Source organism: Mytilus edulis, chromosome 11, assembly GCF_963676685.1.
Source record: "Mytilus edulis chromosome 11, xbMytEdul2.2, whole genome shotgun sequence".
NCBI lineage: Eukaryota > Metazoa > Mollusca > Bivalvia > Mytilida > Mytilidae > Mytilus > Mytilus edulis.
Window position 1 is genome coordinate 67,057,579 of NC_092354.1, and position 15,579 is coordinate 67,073,157.

General features: G+C 29.9%; 1 protein-coding gene across 2 annotated transcripts; it reads right to left on the minus strand.

Annotated features, from left to right (window-relative positions):
* Positions 1-887: 887 nt before the first annotated feature.
* On the minus strand, positions 888-15,443 carry LOC139496117 (ras-related protein Rab-11B-like). Of its 2 annotated transcripts, none has more exons than XM_071284581.1 (7): positions 15,205-15,443; positions 14,370-14,431; positions 13,670-13,781; positions 8,912-8,995; positions 7,408-7,601; positions 6,574-6,654; positions 888-5,444 (listed from the first exon to the last, which is right to left on the minus strand). In XM_071284581.1, exons 2-7 carry the CDS (start codon positions 14,404-14,406, stop codon positions 5,335-5,337), a joined length of 618 nt encoding a protein of 205 aa, XP_071140682.1. In that variant the 5' UTR covers positions 14,407-14,431; positions 15,205-15,443; the 3' UTR covers positions 888-5,334. The 2 variants fall into 2 exon arrangements, with proteins under 2 accessions (XP_071140682.1, XP_071140683.1); XM_071284582.1 differs by lacking the exon at positions 15,205-15,443 and adding an exon at positions 15,085-15,136.
* Positions 15,444-15,579: the final 136 nt, after the last annotated feature.

The window sequence follows — 15,579 nt, forward strand, 5'->3', positions numbered from 1 at the left end:
AAAACGGCAAAATTTCCTTAAAATTACCAATTCAGGGGCAGGAACCCAACATCCGGTTGTCTGATTCATCTGAAAATTCCAGGGCAGATAGATGTTGACTTGATAAACAATTTTACCCCTGTCAGATTTGCTCTAAATGCTTTGGTTTTAGAGTTATAAGCCAAAATATACATTTTACCCCTATGTTCTATTTTTAGCCATGGTGGCCATCTTGGTTGGTTTGGCGAGTCACCAGACACATTTTTTAAACTAGATACCCCAATGATGATTGTGGCCAAGTATGATTAAATTTAGCCCAGTCGTTTCAGAGGAGAAGAAATTTGTAAAGGTTAACGACGACGGACGAAGACAGACGACGACAACGGAAGCCAAGTGATGAGAAAAGCTCACTTGGCCCTTTGGGCCAGGTGAGCTAAAAACATCAAGAGTGGTACTTTGTAATAAATGTGTAATTCAGGTTTCAGACAGGATAAATATGATGTGTTATCCCAGACTTAGGGTTTTAAATCCCCTTCGAAACCTGAAATGGTAATGGCAGGTTTTCATTCTTTCCACGCTGCAAGAGGGTAAAAGGAGGACTAGCGCACATTTTAATATAAAAGTTAATAGAACTCTTTATTGTGATTCTTTAAAACAAAATATAATAGATTAAAATCCTTAGTAGTGTTCAAACATACATGCTTAGACTAATAGAATAGACTTTTCAGACCTGAGACGTTGTTGATTAAAATGAGTGTGCCTGAAATGCTGGTGGATATTTATCAGGGCAACCATCCTAAAAATGTTTTCTAGGCAGACCAGCTTGAAAGAAGTGTCTTTTTTCAGTAAAGTCTTTTGTTAGAATCACTCTTTTTATTCACGGGGAAAAGGAAAAACCAACTGTGAAAATCTGTAAATATATTTTAATCCTTCAATTTTGATACAAAACATAACATACCTTTCAGTGATATGTATAATAAATAATGTAAACAATAGCAATTAACAAGTACAACATAATACAAAATATGTAAATAATCAATGAGTTACAGTAAAACCCAATATAGCAGAACTTTACAACCAGTTAGAATTTTGTCTGTAGATGATAAAACAAAAAGATTACAGTATAGTCAAATAGAATAGTTGATATGTGTTGTACACATCACACTTCCCAACTTTTTTTTCACTATAGGAATGTATTTCTACCAAGCTATATTCAATTAAATAACGTCTAATATAGCAGAATTTTACAACCAGTACAATTTTTGTCTGTTGATGATAAAATAAAAAGATTATAGTCAAATAGAATAATTGATATGTGTTGAACTACCACACACTTCCCCAACTATTTTCACTTTAGGAATGTATATCTACCAAGCTATCCAATGATATCAAGCTTTTGTATTTACTATCAAATTTAATGCATAAAAATATTTCAACATTCTATAAACATAACTATACATATTTTATATATAATAAATCCATGTAAGGAATAATCTTTGAATACATTATATATATCATGCAAAAAGAGGCAAAAGATATCAATGAGAATATAAATTAATCTCCACAAAATCTTCGGTGTTCAAATAAATTTCAAGAACATTGATTTAAAAAAAATCAAGAGAATTTCCGATATGTTCTTTCTTTCATTGACTGAATGGAGTCCTGTCTTTGGGATTCTTGTCAAACATTTCTAAGTTATTCCTTTAGTCGAAACAATTATATTGAGCAGTAATGCTGTAAATATCCTTTTAGAATCAAAAATAAGAATGGTGAAGTATTTTCTTTTAAAATGCTAAGGGTTGTAATCAACATTTTAAAGATGCATCAAGTTCACCATGGTTTTATTTGGTGCTGTTGATATTTAGAAACCAGAGCAGACTTAAAGAAGTTGATTTTCAAAATACAAATTTAAATATCAAAATTGAGGACTGAAGCAGCTTATGTTTAAAATTTGAAATGAAATCTCCCTATTCAAATTGCTAGCATATTTTGATCAACTGGAAGTGTGTGAGGGAGAACTGAGTTTATTCATCAATGTTACATTTTGACTGCTTTTAGATGATTTTTATTCACCTAAGGGGGATAATACACATACATTCTAACTTCAGAGGAAAATTGTATACATAAAACATACAGGAGTTTAAATTATGACTAAGAAATCCTATATTAAAAAAATATGAAACTATTGATTTCCTAATGAACTGAAACTTGTACACAAGTGTCTTTTTAAAACAGTGTTATTTCTATCCTAGATCAGAGCAAAACGTTTTTACCACACTTTAGTCATTTGAACTATGATAAATTGAAACAAAACAAAAAGTAACTAGGGTTTAAGGCACATTTAATTTCATATGCATAACAAGGTTAATTTATAATGCTCTATCTGGCTTAAAAGTCTCAATAACTAATGGTTCATTCTACTTACAGTTCATCAATATGCCTATCTAAATCTGAATAGAAGTTTTCTTAAACACTTAACTTGATTGTACCCTATTATCTATAGTGACAATTTTACCAAGTGTAGATGTGCTTGGTTCTCAATACAACCTTCCAATTGAAGATAATGCAACTCCCTGGAGTTTTTTCATTACAGTATGTAAAATAAAACCAGGTTTTAAGAGTGTTGTTACGCATACGTAGTGGTTTAATTAATACAAAGCTTAGCTTGAGTTGAACATATTTTACACAGAAATTTGTATTATTATCATTGAAGATACACATTCGTGCACAAGTTATTTTGTAGAAAAAATTGGCAAATATTTGTCCTTAAAAAAAAATACAATATCAAATATGTGTATTCTTCTTTTTTATCTTTTATATTTCTAAAAACTTTATAGTCTTTTGTTTATAGTTTCATTAATTGAGAAATAATTTTTGTAATGCCACAATTTGTAGAAAATATATATATATATACGAATGAAAAAAAATCATATAAATTCACTTCATCAAAATAAATAAATATAAATCATGCTAGCACTAAAATGACTGGAGAAGTCAAATGACTTAGACATACCTTAAACTTAACATTAACATAAGATATGTCAATACATGTATGATTTTGAATGAAACTTAGTTCAGATATAGTTATCTCCCATTTCCCACAATAAATAACTGAAATTTAAAGCACATCATACTAAAGTTAATTTCTCCATAAAAAAAAAAAACACACATTGAAATCTGAATGGAGATTGCAATTAAGAATTGAATGCTTCTTTTTGTAGATTCATTGGGGTGTTGATCGAAGTACATTTTGTATGAAGCCCAGAAGCTCTTCATTTGTGTGCACAGTCAATGCTGTTACAACCCTATGAAATGATAAAAAGAAGTATTTAATACTAATAATTACATTTTTTGGCTAGAATCATGAAAACACAATTTCTATCAATTTTTATTTTTATTTACATGTGCAATTAATTTTGGGAGATCGTGTCATCATGATTGTTACTTTTCATTCAGTTATGAATGTTAATTTCAGAGGACACAAGATTGCTGTTAGCCAATCAAAATAATGCTTCATATGTAATGTAAATATTTAAACATAAAGCTGTGTTGAAAAATTCCAATGACAATCCCAGCTATAAAACAGTTTTTTTTATGGAGAAAGTAATTTTAGTCTGATGTGCATTAAATTTCTATTTGTAGCAATTTTTTTTAATTCTCTAGATCTGACTACACAATCCTTTAAATTTTTTCACTATGACAAAAACATGTACTACGAAACCAAAATTCACAGAAAACTTTTCCTAATTCAGAAAAAGTAAAATTTAGAAATTATTAATAAGACACAATGTTTCATCAATAGACCTGGCACTTTTTATTTCCTACAAAATACTTGTTGATGCCAGATACGAAGAATTACCTTAAATGTATATATTCAAAAAAATATTGTTCAAAACAAAACCCCAAAAACAGAAAGAAAAAAAAACAGCATAAAAGCAAATATAATCATAATAATAGAATACATGCATAGTCACAAATATAAATGTTATATACAAATATGTGTGATATAAAAATCAAATTATAATATTATGACCAGAAATAAAGCTTTAAACTTGACAATCAGATCTTTACTCCAGATACTTGCTATAATCTATTAATGTGAATGATATTTTCATGGTTGATACAAGCTTGTTTATGTCATGAGGGCTATTCCAGAAAAAAATGTATGGGGGGTTGAAAGGCTCATTATATTAATAATACATGGGTGATGGGAATGAGAGCAACTTTTCACACTATAATCAATTACAATTGTCTGGTTAGCGGGTGCTGACAAAAACTGCCTTCCAATCCCCCCATACATTTTTTCAGGAATAGCCCTAAGTTAATTTTTGTTCTCTCCCTTTTAAATTTTACAAAATATTGTGCAGAAAAAGTTCAGGTCATGGACACAAAATACATCTTGTCGTGTTATTTACAGAGGTATTCACTACTTTTTTGAGAATCTAACTAGTAATTTTGGTGTTACAATGTAATTGAATTGCATTGTTGGTTGTTTCAGCTTGCAACTTTTGATTGCTGAAGTTGAAAAGAAAGATACAGAAATGACATTTATGCTTAAATTTTCTGAAAAAAATTGTACACATCATTACCCATAATACATGTATATTGATTGAAGCAGGTGCTGAGTAAAATATATATAAAAAAATACTATTTGCAGTCTGCACGGTAAGCCACTAGTCCGATTCCCCAGACTAGTAAAATTTCATTTGGACTAGCAAGTTTTTGCAAAATTTTTTTTGGCCCAATAAGAAAAATGTCAGAATATTGGTCTTCTGACTAGTAGTTGAAAAAGTTTTTTGTGCAGACTGTATTTGCCAGTAAATAGTTCACCATATATCCCCTGATTTATGAACCTCATACATTAATAAGAATAAAAGAAGATGTGACTAACATGTCTATGTGACAGTAATTGAATGGAACATGAAAACACACTGCATGATTTTTTTACATTTTGAATGTCCTTAAATGCACATAGTTTCTAATCAACATATTTATCAGTTTTACTGTAATATCTATTTAAATTGTTATCATGTTTCAAGTATTGTTTTCATAATTTGAAAGGTGAAATAATTTGAATAGTGAAAAATCTCATCTTTTTCGATTCTGTTATTAATTTTTTCCTTTCTGCAACCATATTAACAGCTAAGATTTGCTATACTCTTTATTTCAAGATAGATTCAACAATGAATAATTTCTTGAATACAGAATTAATACATTTGTGTAATAACTGATTCCATGTATATGCTCAAAATGATGCTATTTGTATGCAATTTCATTTTGTATATTCCATCTTGATATTGTCCAATCAATTTACAGGTTACATTTATAATCATTTGTAAAACATCCTCTGATTGGTTAACAACCACATGCTTGACTGTTGTCATTGGTTGAATCGTCATTTGGCACAACTCTAGATGTAGTATCAGCTTTAGCTTCAGATTCTTCAACTTGTTTCTTGAAAATATCTATCAACAAAAAGTATTTTACATTGTATATTAATGTATATAAGCATTGATAAGATTAAATAAAGAACCTTAGTGAGCACGCTCACATACCCCATGTCCCCACATTGTCATCGGAGAAATTAAATTAATGCAAGAAAAAAAAATTGTATAAGAAAAAATATTGAATAATATTTTTCTGTCAATATGCACATCTACATACTAAGTAAGTCCTTATTATCTACAAAGTTTCATGAAATTCAATTGTGTGGTTTCAGAGGAGTTTAGATGACAAACTGTTGAAGTAGTACATTAAAAATAAATAGGTTCAAAGGGGCGTAACTCCTAGAAAAAAAAAATAATCGCAATTTCCTGTCGATATGCACATCTACATAGTATGTCATTATTATCTACAAAATTTCATGAAATTCTGTTGTGTAGTTTCAGAGGAGTTGCGATAACAAACTGTTGCAGTAGTAAATTTAAAGTAAATAAGTTCAAAGCAGTGCAACTACTGGAAAAAAAAATGAATCTTAATTTCCTGTCTATAGGCAAATCTACATATTATGTCCTTATTATCTAAAAAGGTTTCGTGAAATTTTGTATTTTGTTGTGTGTTTTGAGAGGAGTTGCGATGACAAGAAACAGGACTGACTGACTCACTGACGGACTGACGAGTCAAAAACATTATACTCTCTGCAACTTCGTTGAATGGGGTATAATTGTAAATATAAAGTCATAATTCTAAAATATTTCTTTAATGGTCAAAGGACACATAAATGATAACTAATGTTTACTATTGTTTTTTGAGAACATACAATGTTTTTCAATTACAGTCAAAATTTCAAATCCTTCTTTCCAATTACAGAACCAATATAATATCATAGAATTTTTTTTTTAATCTTCTCTCATCATGGATCAACATGAAATATTTGACTCTGGTTATCATACGATCATTTTTTTTTTTTTTTTTTTTTTTTTTTTCACGTAATAATATCTTTATTGCATATTTGCTGTAACAATTTACTTTTTTTTTTGTCATGGACATCAATGGAAAACTTTCCTACAGTGGACACATGATCAAGGGTTAAACAACATGCTGTTACAACTATTGATAAACATGTAAGAAGTTTAAAAGTAATAAATAACTCACCAATTAAAAGGTTGTTAAATGCCTCACCAACATTTGATGAATCTAAAGCTGACGTTTCAATAAATGAAAAATGTCTTTCATCTGAATTAAAAAAAAAGAAAAACAAATATTATTGGCTGAAAGTGAGTGTATAAATTAGTACAGTATAATTTTTTTCCATATTTTATGTACTTCTTTTAACAACTATGTTGTATGCACTGAGTTATTATCATTTTGTAAAATACTCTTCACCCTTAAAAGGAATATTATGGAAGTAAACAAATTTTCTGTTTGGTTCATAGGAATTAACAAGCTGAACTGTAATATATAGCTGACTTATGATACCCTATAAGAACTCCAACACATCACATAGTATATGGCATACCCACATGTAGTTAAATTGAAAATTACAGAAAGTCTTGATTTGTATAATTCCATTCAATTATTGAGCCATATCTATTTTTCTCATCAGCCATACATTATCATGAGCTCACAAAACGCTCGAAATAAGAAAAGATTTTATATAATTCTCAATAATAATAGCTCACTAAATGTTTAAAAAAAAAAAAAAAAGAGAATTCCAGTTGTCCCCCTTTGAGTAGTAAAAAAAAAAGATGAGAAATTAAAAGTTTTGTTTTTTGTAGGAACATATTTTTTACATTTATATGCCTTGAACTTCTAAGAGTTAACTTCTACTAAAAATTTGTGCTACCCTATGCTTTACTTTAAGTCTTCCTGAGAAATTAATTTGTTCCCCATGTAACAGTTTTTTACAAGTAAAATTCCAAAGTTGTGTCTCTATGAGATGAAAATTATTATCTTAAAAACAGATATAATAAGGAGCAGTATGTATACCTGCAAAAGCTCTGCCCTCCTCATGTGTGACTGTTCTTTGATCACGTAAGTCTGTCTTGTTACCCACTATAATAACACAAACATTAGGATCAGCATGCTGCTGTAATTCACTCAGCCATTTCTGTAGATTCTCAAACGTGTGTCTCTTTGTAATATCATAAACTACTAAAGCACCAACAGCTTGTCTATAATAGCTGAAAATGTAACATGAAAACAAATCGTATAATAAATTTCAAATTAGTAAAATGTTTTTATTATTGCAAACAATGCAACAGAATATGAATTGCCAAAAAATTGACATTTGGATAGTATTACTTCAATATATATAGCAATTATTCTGAATTCAAAATAATCAAATATTGTATTTTGGTACATTGTTTTAATATAACAATACATGCAAATAAACAAATTTGATTTCCAGTATTTGAATACAACCCACAGCTTGTATATAATCAAATTAAACAAGAATGTGTCCAAAGTACACGTATCATGCGTATGCCCCACTTGCAATATTATTTTCCATGTTCAATGGACCGTGAAATTGTGTAAAAAATCTAATATGGCATTAAATTTAGAAAGATCATACCATAGGAAACATGTGAACTATTAAAGTTTCAAGTTGATTGGACTTCAACTTCATCAAAAACTACCTTGACCAAAAACTTAAACCTGAAGCGGGACAGACGGACTAACGAACAGAAAAACCAAAAACTTTAATCTGAAACTCGCACTTTTCTGAAACAATTTTCTATGTTTTATGTTCAGTGGACCGTGAAATTGGGGTCAAAAGTCCAATTTGGCTTTACAATTAGAAAGATCATATCATAAGCAAGATGTGGACTAAGTTTCAAGTTGATTTGACCTCAGCTTCATCAAAAACTACCTTGACCAAAAACTTTAACCTAAAGCGGGACAGACAGACGAACGAACAGAAAATAAATGGAGAATTTGTTCATGGGAATTTTTCAACTAATGTTTCAGAAAAGGGAGAAAGTTTGGTAACATTAAAACGTTTAATCCCGCTGCAAAAGTTTGCACCTGTCCTAAGTGAGGAATCTGATTACAGTAGTTGTTGTCTGTTTATGTTGTTCATACATATTTCTCGTTTCTTGTTTTTATATAGATTAGACCGTTGGTTTTTCCTGTTTGAATGGTTTTACACTAATAATTTTAAGGGCCCTTTATAGCGTGCTGTTCAGTGTGAGCCAAGGCTCCGTGTTGAAGGTCATACCTTGACCTATAATGGTTTACTTTTATAAATTGTAACTTGGAGAGTTGTCTCATTGGCACTTATACCACATGTTCCTATATCTATTGTAAGCAGACTTTGACTAAATAAACCATATTACACAAATTAGAGAATCTACAGTAGTTGTTTATGTTTTTTAACTTTTGTGGACTGTAACTAGTTGTCTATGGCAATCAAGCATATATCTTCATATTTATAAAGTTACTCGTTATTTTTTACCATTATCATGATTATACCTAGCATACCTATACTTACACACTAGTAATTGCCCTATATCTTTCCTGACCAGCAGTATCCCAAATCTGAGCCCGAATTGTCTTGCCTTTAATGACCATATTTCTGAAAGAAAAACATTTTTATACTTGAACATGTTTGAATTAAACATGTCCACATCTAACTTATTCTTCGATAAAGGTTTTAAATAATATTCAGAGATAAAAGGACCAGTCTTAACTGTTAGCCACTAGTCCGATGCCCCAGGTAAATATTGATTCGGACTAGTGAAAATTTTCAAAATTTTATATAGTCACATATGTACAAGTTTTGATATTTAGTTTCCATACTTCTAGATGAAAAAGTTTTTGGTGCAGACTGAAGGACCAGGATTTTTGTGTTTACAATTTGAGGTCTTCCTTTGCACAATGAACATGAAATGTCAGGTGTTAATAATAATCACTCTCAAGAAAGAAAGACTCATGACCTTTGCATTATTTAAGGTTCAACTTTGGAATAAAGAGGTCATTAATCTGGGACCACCATCAATTTACTTAATATTAATTTTCTCCTTTCAGAGTCTGGACTATTTAAACTATAAAATGTCAGATTGCTTACCGGTATGCTTGAAAATCATAAATATATTCTGTATTTATATAACTGTAATGTTAGATGCTTCAGATCAAATTAAAACCCTTCATATTTTTTTTTAAATCTTTGAAAATCTATGCCCAATCTAACCTTATTATTATCTAGGTCCTTAAGATTAAATCTAACAAAGTTTGTCTAGGTTGTTTGAAACAAATACACAAGGCATAGAACAAAGAACATAGAACATGTAGAAAGGACAAAGTGTGAAAAAATAAAATTTGAGGGAAATCTTTGTTTTAAGATTCTTTAAAGGGAAACTTCGCAAAAAAATCAAAAATTGATATTATGTTCATTCTGTATAAAAATGCTCAAATTCATAGATATTAAAGTTTTATTCCGCTAGATAAGCGATCACCATCGATTTTAAATTTAGAGTATCAATTCTCTGCGATCCGCCATTTTGTCTTCTTTCCCGATTAATAAAAACGATATGTCTATAAACCACAAAGAAACAAAACTACAGTAACCGATGTAGTCGTAATTGCGTGTCGATATCTTGTCAATCGTACGGTTGTTTTATCCGACTAACTAACTTGATACGAAAAATATTCTTACTTTTTTTAAATTACCATGGTCTGTTGTTTTTAAACTGTTGATATTGGAATTAGGTGAAAAGTCAAAGTTGAAATCATAAATAAGTGTTCCGTGAAAATTGTTTTCGAAAATCTAATTTGTTCATAATTCTTTAAAGTAATAAACAAATATATTTTGATCTTCCCTCATCTGATCACCAGCATGGCTAAAGGTATTACTTCCAAAGGTATTGTGAGGGGTGTGAGGTGACACGTCCAGGTATTCAAGCGATTTCCTGTCGGGCTTGCAAGTTCATGCATCGTTTCACTTCTGCAGGTATTGATCAGTGTACACGGCTGATAACTTATAACTTATAACTTTCCATTTTGAACTATCAGATGAATAATATACAACTCTGTCTTACTTGTCATTACTAAACTCATACGCTTGTTTATAAATAACATTTCTGGTGTAAAGAATATAATTCATAAACATATAAATAATACCCAAAAAATAAGATTTGATGAAATTAAAATCTATTTAAATATTTTTTCCAAGGGTGAATTTGGGAAAATGTAATATATAGTCATTGTCAATAGTGAAGGACAGATTGGAACAGACCAGAAATATTGATTTAAAAAAATGTACGCACTTGCCGACGATTCGTTTATACGACTGGATAGAAAGTAACGGAACTATAGCGCAATTTAAAATATATACATGTATACATTGAACATAAGAAAAAAACATATATTTTGAATAAATAGGGGTAAAAGTGTTGTAAATAGACTAGTCCACGTATGCCAACAGTATGTAATCATCGAATGTCGATAGACTATTGTATACCAAAAGAAGAAGAGAACCAATTTGATTTAAATACAGGTCGATGTATAACTTTTGCTTTGGTTCATTGAAGCTGTGGACCTAGTAAAATCACAGATTTATATTTCAATAAGATTGTTCTCGAACAAAGGAAGTAATTCGTCATCACAATTGTTATATATGCCACTGGACAAACACTAATTATCCCCAGGGAATGTGAATATTTTGCTGGGAAACTTTTAAGTATCAAAGTTTCAAATTAATTTCGGGATTTATTTTCTTTCTTGGTATTCAATAACAGAAAAAAGAATAAATTACTTGTTCGCTAAATAGGGGTATTCTTGTCAGATAAAAGACTTTTAGTTATATTTAAAAAATAGGGAAATATGACATTAAATTGGTTCTGTCTTTTTTTTTAAACATTGTTAAAAAGATGTGTGTCTAAGGTGAACGCCACAAGAACCCTGTAATACTAGTACGAGAGTATAGCATGTAAACATTCCTTCTCAATAATATGGTTGTATTGGAAATCTTTTCATACAGATTGACAACTCATTGTCCGATATGCATGTAATATTTGCCACATGACGCCCATAGTTCTTTCTACCATCATCATCTTATTCTGTGATATTGCTGTAAACATCGATGGTTCACACCCAAACAAAATGGGAGTAATGGACCTTCAGAGCTTCTCCGTGTTATACACTTGTGAAATATATAGACGAAATTTCTGTATTGAAATGAATCTACATCTCACAAACAGGATTTTCAAATAACGATTGTGAGTAATCACCTTACAAACCAATATAAACGTATGGCAAGATATAACCATGAAGGAATTTAGTTTTTGTCAGACGCAAGAACTCATCACTATATATATCATAAACGTATACGTATATATATGCATACAGTTTCAAATATTAAGAACAAGCGGTCGATGTCGATAGTCTGTTTTCTAACTGTTCAGAGTTAGACATGTCACTTGTTCATTCTTGGAAGCCTTCATATTCCCCGTCTAACGATGGGAACTCTTTCTGATTGTGTTGACTATAAATGCTTGTATGGTAATTCTGTCGTTTATCTGTACAAGCGGTTGCATTTCCTCTCCTTTCCCAACAAACAAACGAACGAAACGTCACTAGTCTGATTTCTCTGGAGCTCATCCTCAATGGCTCTTATACGTCAGGAAACTTACATGTATACTAATAATGATTGTTTCAAGAACAACGATGTATGGACGAACTATTATAAATTCGTCAATATCAGTTATGCATGACTAAAATATAACTTTTATTACAACTACTGTATTACTTATTTGGATTAATGACGGCTATCATGTTCAACATTGCACAAATATTATCATAGAATTTTAAAAAAAATCCTCAAAAATCCTCAAAAGAAATAATGCCTTAGCTTAGATAATTGATATTCTTTTCACAAAAAGTTCGTGTAAATGATTGTCAAATGAATTTAATTATGTAAGAATAAAATGTTAAAAAGAAACTAAAAAAAAATCATGCATGTTGTATGTTGTATTTTTTTGTCAATTAAAAACTTTAAAATTGCAATAGTTTTATTAGCATTTAAACACAGCCAGATTTGAATACAAGTTAAGAAATTCCGGTAAAGTCAATGATATCAAACAGATGTACAATGGTATATCAAATTGGGTAATATTGCATTTAGTTTTTATAAAAGATTAAAACTACTATTTTTTGCTTCATATTTGAATCTTTACGCCAATTGCCGCTAAGAAAGTAATCAAAAATTGTTTCCTTTTATTTTTATACACTTTCGGAATTACGAATCTGAATTTTATTTTCAATTAATTTACACAATTTAATTATTGTATCTTTATTCTCATCGTGTATTAAATCTTAGTGTATTAACATCGTGACAGCATACTCTTTCTAATCCTTTCTGTTTATCCTTTCCAAATAACAACATTTATACCTGTGTACGCTTGAACTCACACCTGCGGCTAAATAGCTACAAGGTAAACGAATTGACCTCAAGCCGAGAAATATACAGTGACCTTTACAAAATAATATACACACTCTGCTCACACATTAGTTGCATTGAAATGATTATCAAAACAATAACGGTAAATAGAACTGAAATATTTTCAGTTCAATATCAGTAAAAATGTTCAATAAATATTTATAAAAATATTCAAAAATGTTCAATAAATATTTAAAAAATATATTATATCTCAACAATAATTAATTAAATTTATTCAAAAACATTTACTAGAGATAATTTTATAGGAGTTTAATTCAATCAATACAAAACGGTATATGCATATTCATTTTCGTTCATTCTTATATTGTGGTTAATAACTTCGACCATTCGTCAGCTGTGCGCTTTTAATTACGTATATTGTCGATAAGCTATAAGAGTTAAACAGATTTTATTTTTTCCCATAATTCAATAAATCGGGCTAAAACGTCACGACCCACTCGAGAATTCAACCAAAAAAGTTACAAATACTTGATTTTCTCCGTTATTAGAAGGAATATAAATTTAAAACTTTGCAAATGTGTTTTTTATGTTAAGATGAACATAATTATATGACAAGTAAAAAATCGCGGAATTTCCCTTTAAGAGTATTTTATATTGGTTAAATTTAACAATGATAAATAATTTTTATGTATTGATCTAAAAAAAAATTATTTTTACCTCAAATGTTAATTATTTTAAGTATGTAATTTTTTAAGTTTAGTTAAACTTCAGGTTAAATTTCCAGTATTAACTCGTTTTCACTTTTGGATTGCAACTGACTTACACATGTTTTTTTGTACCAATAAAGTTTACCTTGTAGAGAATTCCACGCCAATAGTTGTTTTACTTTCAGCATCAAATTCATTCCTAGTGTATCTAGATAACAGGTTGGTTTTCCCTACTCCAGAATCTCCTATCAGTACAACTGTAATATCATTTGGAAATATCGTTTTAAAACAATTTTAACTAAGGTTATCTATTTAAAATTTATTCTGTTAAAAGGTCTTTTCTATAGAATCTTGACTACATTTTTTCATATTTATAACACGTGAGAAAACTTTAAAATGAAAAAAAAAATTACCAAAACTTTTATGAACGCTGTTGATACATGTATATATGATATATATAGATTTCTGTTTTAGTTGCTCATAGTTGAAGCCAATTATGTCTCAAATAAAAAGGATGAATTACTGCAAATCTTTGTGAAGATGGAGGATGAAGTTCAGTTTCAGTCTCTATGATTTATAGGATCATAGGATCATTCCCCCCCCCCCTTTTCTGGAAAAAATTATATACATGATATATGGGTTGCTTATATAGGGAATAACTGAAGCATGACCGGAGCGGGCCCCCTCTTAGGCAGTCAGTGGGCGCCCACTTATGAAAATTTTTGAATCCGCCACTGAGGTTATAATTTTGGATGAACATTCATGATGTTAAACAGCAACCAAATAATTTATCTAAGCACTCTCAATATATGTATCTCTACCCAATGTGATGAATGTGTACATACCTTTCCATATAAAATCATAATGCTCTTCAGAGGCCATCTTCAACCAATCATATGATATGTATCTGAAATATGTACCCAAGAAAAGTTCATAGAAGAAATAGTGTACATGCTCATAATGATTAATAATGACAGATTTAGAATGTCTGAAAAATCTCTTGTGGTAAGTGATCATGGTGATACACAATTAAGTCACTTTATAATAATATAAAAATATATAACAATGTATAATAGATGCAGAACACATAAAGGAGACAGTGACATGGCCAAGGCAAAAAACACAAAAAAATATAAAAAATAACCATGAAAACTAAACATTTAAATAATGAGCAACATGAACAAAATAAGAACCACAAAGAAAGCTCTTTCTGCTACACAAGTTGCACCTGTTGTATTGCTTATGATCTTAAAACTCTTTGTGTAGGTCTCATTCATTAATGTTTCAATCGATGAAAACAGGACTACATGAGGGGGGGGGGGGGGGGGGGAAATGTTTTCTGTGTACATGTAGTCCAAATAATTTATATGACATCTGAACATACTTAAGAGGCTATTGTACTTTTTTTCTTTGTCGCCTTACATCAATGCAGGAAGGCGTCAAAACAAAAATTAGAAATAACTTTCTTAGGCACCATAATTATTTCGACTAATGTACATGGTTTAAAAAACTATTTTCAACAGCAAAACAACAATTAGTCATTAACATGATTAATCTTACTTAATTCAGTCTTTAAGCAGTGACATGCTGTGCCATATAATTCATGTAAAATTTCCACAACCCTAGCACTATTGAAATGAAAATAAACTTGTAAGTGCATGGTTTAAAAATAAAAATTACCAATAACTGAGTCAATGTTTTGATGTGTCACACACACAGAGCATGTGCAAGCTCAAGTTTCAACGTATACCATCTGGTTATAAACTGAATAGCCTTTTCTTTTAAAGTCGTTAAAAGTCAATAAAATGCTACTTCAGATATCTGCATATCTTTGTGTCATTCTTGTAAATTAATTATAAGTATGTCAATTTTCCAGGTAAGTCAATCACACCTGTCAATCCAAATTATCAGTCTTGATTTTAAAGCCGCTTGTCGTATAAATTGTAATTAAAATATGTGCATTTTAAACAATAAAAAGGTCTAAATATGAATTGTCTTAGTTTTCTTATGCATATGTTGTATTCTTTTTAGTTCTTATGATAAAAAAATGAAATT